Below are 5179 nucleotides of genomic sequence, written 5' to 3'. Positions count from 1 at the left end.
TATATATTGTGTTGGTAAGCCTGAGTGGTCTGTTGACTGATTTTTGTATTTGTTCAAATAATAGTTATGGGCAGGTTACAATATAAAAATGTTTGTCATAATCATGTCTTGTGATTATTTAACAGGAGTTTTACTTTTAAACTGTAAATGTATTTAATTTAGTTATGTTAGTTATGATAGTTTAGTTACGTAAGTACAATAAAAAATAAACCAAGATTTAGAATAATTATCATTTTGATCCATACATTGGTAATGTCCGACTGGGCCTCGTGTCACTTTATGTTCAACAAATTGGGCCCGGAGGTCAAAAAGGTTAAGAACTCCTGCCCTAGACAGCTTTAACAAGTTTTTTTTYCTCACRTTCATTTTTACAGTAACGAACACCCGCGGAGGAAAACTTTAATTGAGGTCTTTTTTTCTTGGTTGTCCACCAGACAACCGGGAGGCGGGATCTGGTTTCTGAAACAAAAATAGGTTGTCTCAACAATGATTGTGTCGACCCCTGCTTACTATTGTTGGTTGTAATTTATTATGTGTTTTTAGCAGTTATTGTGGTTTTGTGGATTGCTGTGCAGCACTTTGGTGCAGCTATCAGCTGTTTTTAAAAGCACTTTATAAATAAAGTTGACATTGACAGCAACAACAGAACAAAACAAAGTTTAAATAATTAGTCTTTCATATTGTTGGTTTGTTGTTCCTCAGATGGAGACAGTGACCCGGAGCTGAGTCAGGATGAGGACTTTCCAAAGTCCTTCAAAGAAGCCCCGCCCTACTCCTACCTGAACCTTAACGAGAGCTCGCCGTCTTTCCAGGAAGGTTATCTCTTTGACCTTTCACCTCTGTCCTCTCCAGAGAAAGAACTGGGTGAGTGGACCTGGATCAGCTGAGAGATGCTCGTTTTTAGGGAGGATTTGATGATGATGATGATGATGATGGTGATGATGATGATGATGGTGATGATGATGATGATGGTGATGATGATGATGGTGATGATGATGATGGTGATGATGATGATGATGATGATGATGGTTTGCAGGTGATCCTCTTCACTCCTCCTCTGACTTTGACCTGGCTGATGATGGAGGTAAGATTGTCCGCAAGAATGTTCACAGCAGTTGGATCCTAAAAGATCATTTAATTAGTTAGAATTTAAAAACATTAAAAGTTTGATATTTATCAGGTTTTTGTTCAAATATTCAGTTTCAAATCTCATAATTTTAAAAATATTTATACAAGTTATTCAAATGAAAGATGAATAAATAATAAAAGTAAATTTTCTCTTGTTTCTCAGAACAAACGATGGATTTTGATGAAATCGACGACTCAGTGTTCCCCTCCCTGCCCCCMTCCTCCGCCTCCCTGGACCCCCCTCCTGACAACTCCCTGCTGAGGTTGAAGCCCCTTCACACGTACTCCAGAACCCACCAGAACTCCAGCAAACCTGCTCCTGGTCCTGGTCCCTCCTCCTCTGCTGCGCCTCCTCCTCCACAGACACCCACTGTGACCCCCTCCTCCCTCCCCCCCTCCTCCTCCTCAGCTTCAGTTACAACCAACGGTTCTGCTCCTGCAGCCTCCTCCTCTTCCTCCTCCGGCCCCCCGGACCCCCTCCCTCCTGGATGTTCCCAGCGCAGGTCTCAGGAGCAGGTGGCCCAGTTGGCCTCTCAGAGCGTGCAGCAGCAGCGGGCCAGCCGGATGCTCCTGACCTCGGTGTCCCGGTCTCTGGAGACCCTGGCCCAGTCCGTCCAGCTGCTGGTGGAGAGCCAGCAGGAGTTTGTTCAGGAGTCCCTGCTGCTGCAGAGGGAGACCGTGGACATCCTGAGGGACTTCTCCAACACCACACTCAGCATGCTGAGGGACAAAACCAACAGTGGACCTCTGCAGACACATCCTCCTCCTCCTCCTCCTCCTCCTCTTCACCATCATCATCCTCATCATCCCACAGCACGGTTCTGAACTGTGAGGGAGGAGACGAGAGGAGCAGGACTGAGACAGTCAGCCTCCATGTTGTCTCCTCGTCTACAGGGACAGACACGTTTGGTTTTAGACTTTTATTCAAGTAAAAAACACTCAAAGGTCAGAAATCAGCTGAAACTGACCTTTTCCACTAGTGCCTCTTGGTGCAGTGTCGACGGGTCAGTGTCGACGGGTCAGTGTCGACGGGTCAGTGTCGACAGGTCAGTGTCGACGGGTCAGTGTCGACGGGTCAGTGTCAGAACGAACGGTCAACGTCGTAACGGTCAGCATCGGAAACTCTCAGTGTCGGAAAGGGTCAGCATCTGAAAGTTCATTGTCGAAACGGTCAGTGTCGGAACATGTCGGCGTTGGAACGGGTCGGCGTTGGAACGGGTCGGCGTTGGAACGGGTCGGCGTCGGAACGGGTCGGCGTCGGAACGGGTCGGTGTAGGAACGGGTCAGCGTTGATACGGGTCAGCGTTGATACGGGTCAGTGTCGGAATGCGTCATTATCGGAACAGGTCAGCGTCAGAATGGGTCAGCATCGATACGGGTCATCGTCGGAACGGGTCAGTGTCGGAACGGGTCGGCGTAGGAACGGTTCAGCATCAGAACGGTCATTATCGGAACAGGTCGGCGTCAGAACGGGTCAGCGTTGATATGGGTCGGCATCGGAACGGGTCAGCGTCAGAACACGTCAGCATCGGAACGGTCATCATCGTCGGAATGGGTCAGCGTCGGAACGGGTCAGCGTCGATACAGGTCAGTTTCGATACGGGTCAGCATCAGAACGGGTCAGCATCGGAACAGGTCAGTGTCGGAACGGGTCGGCGTCGGAACGGGTCAGCGTCGGAACAGTCATCATTTGAACAGGTCAGCGTTGATACAGGTCAGTGTTGATACAGGTCAGTGTTGGAACGGGTCGGCGTCGGAACGGGTCAGCGTTGGAACTGGTCGGTTTGTGTGCTTTTCCATTGATGTTCCAGTCCGGTTCCAGTGGGTGTGTTTTGGGCGGTTGGTGGAGGTGATTTTTGGGTTTTTCGAAAAAAAAAAAAGTCAATGCGCAAAATGAGAGATGGAAACACATTTCCCGAATAAGTTGTGATATTTTTAAAATTCGCTAAAAGTTCAAATTAAAGTTGGATGGAAACACAACTAATGTCACTGCTACAGTTGACAAAATGGCTCCTCGAGTTGTTGTTGTAAAGGCAGCTCAGATGCAACCAGTGACTCCACCCCCTAGCCAATCAGTGACGAACAGTGTTCTGATGTCGCATTTTGGTGTCGACTGGGACCACTTGGTCGGTACTAAAAAAAGGTCCGGTTCCATGAATCTGGCCTAATGGAAATGGCTTGGAACCGTACCGACACTACACTAAGTGGTACTAGTGGAAAAAGGGCAAAAAGACTAAAATCAGCTTCTGAGACCTCTGCACCTGTCCTCAGGTTTCCTGGTCCACCTCAGGTCTGAAGGTTCCTCCTCCAGATGTTCAGCAGTGTTTAGGTCAGTCCAGAGGATGTCCTGGCAGTTTTATGATGTTTTAGGACACCTGTGGACAGTTGGACCAGGACACCTTTCTGTGTTCTTGTTTGTGTAACTAAAGACCTGCTCCACATTTGGAAAGACTAAGGGGACAAAGTATTTGTCTTCATCAGGTTCTGATGTGGACAGATTGTTTGTGGACACCTGAGCTCACCTGGATCCAAAGCCTGCATCTTCCTGTGTCTCCGTCCTGCTGCTGTTCTTCACCTGTTTGTAGTTTCAGCTGCAGAGATGGACGGAGCAGACCTCAGGAGTCTGCTGATGTCTGGAGACGCTACAGGAAGTGAGGAGCGTCTGAGTTCTGATCCATGAACCACAAAGCCGACCTGAAACCTCCATGTTTATCAGCGTCTGACTTCCTGTCCTCCTCACACAGACTGTGGTGAAACAACAAACACTAAACAACTCAAACAGGCTGGATCCAGATTAACACCGAAGAAGAGTCGGCTGTAATCCTCCAACAGTTAATCTGATGTCATCTGAAGAAGCCACTGGTTCAGAGAGTTTCAGATGAAATCAAACTTCTTCATCTGTCAGCTGACGTCACTCAGATCACAAGCAGACYTTGACTTTAGATTTCTCTGTGGAACCAGGAGGCTTCAGTTCAGGACCAACAGAGATGTGAGGATTATTTTAGGCTTTAATAAAAGCAGTAAAACAAAGAAATGTCAGGAATTCTCAGTTTTTATTTCTCCAAATCATCCTGAGCTGAATCCACATTCTGACTTTCTMTTCTGTAAACTGAATTTAATAAAGTTACATCTGTGGGATAAGGTCCGGATTAGTCCAGCTGCTGCTGTTGGGTTTTCACTTTATACCCCTGAGGGGCCTGAAAAAGTAGTTACACTTTTAACGGTCCTCATAAAACCTTTTATTAAAAAGTGTCCTATATGACTAATTTATTTTACTTTTACAGCATTAAATCTTTTCAACTTCATCTTTAAAGTAATTTTTGTTTTGTAAATTTAAACATCTTAACGTCCTCCTAAATTCATCTTTAGATCAAAAACACAAAGTACCAAAAGGAGTGGAAACTTCTGCACTATCTTAATCTCTTATAAATGTTCAACTTATATTTGTTATCTTTAAAGTAGGAAATAGTCCACTTAAACAGCTCAACCACATCCTGTAAGAAACACAAAATTTCTTAAACCATAAAATCATATAATCTGTGTTCATGCAAACAGGAAAGCTTCAGATAAAAAGATGTGTTTGTCACACAGAGTTCTGGTCTTAGTTTTATTTTATTTTTATTTAAATGTCCCCTCTGGACTTTGTCTTAGAAAATAAAATGTCTGCACAAACGACATTATCGACCTTCAGCTGAAGCTGACTACCTGACTGCCTCAAAATAAAACTCACATTTCAACAGTCCTGTATAAAGTTCCTCAAAGTGATTCTTGAGCAAAAGTACAAGTGTCTTAACATAAAATATCTTTAATAAAAGTTCATTTCTCCTCTAAGAATATTATCTGAGTAAAAGTTAAAGTATCTGTCATTTACTGTACTTGCATATCCAAACTATTTTGTTGATATAAAGTATGCCTAAAGTAAGTAATCAAAATAAAAATGTTGAGTAAAAGTGAGCGGTTCAAATTTACAAAACAACATTTATCAGGAGGTGACCTCTCTAAAAGCATTTTCCTAAAGGCCACAATGACTATAACACTGTATTAACATGTT

General features: G+C 44.5%; 1 protein-coding gene across 2 annotated transcripts in view; it reads left to right on the top strand.

Annotated features, from left to right (window-relative positions):
* The window catches only part of LOC106536105 (delphilin), a 7851-nt gene extending 5794 nt beyond the window's left edge, over positions 1-2057 (top strand). For both annotated transcript variants that reach the window (XM_014033291.1, XM_014033292.1), the window contains exons 5-7: positions 703-864; positions 1037-1084; positions 1292-2057. In XM_014033291.1, coding sequence (XP_013888745.1) covers positions 703-864; positions 1037-1084; positions 1292-1953 — 872 coding nt within the window. In that variant the 3' untranslated portion in view covers positions 1954-2057. The remainder of the gene's footprint in view (positions 1-702; positions 865-1036; positions 1085-1291) is intronic.
* Positions 2058-5179: the final 3122 nt, after the last annotated feature.

The sequence above is a fragment of the Austrofundulus limnaeus genome, unplaced genomic scaffold, assembly GCF_001266775.1.
Source record: "Austrofundulus limnaeus strain Quisiro unplaced genomic scaffold, Austrofundulus_limnaeus-1.0 Scaffold1688, whole genome shotgun sequence".
NCBI classification, from domain to species: Eukaryota; Metazoa; Chordata; class Actinopteri; order Cyprinodontiformes; family Rivulidae; genus Austrofundulus; species Austrofundulus limnaeus.
The sequence above is the reverse complement of the archived record's forward strand: the minus strand, read 5'-3'. Positions and strand labels throughout refer to the sequence as shown.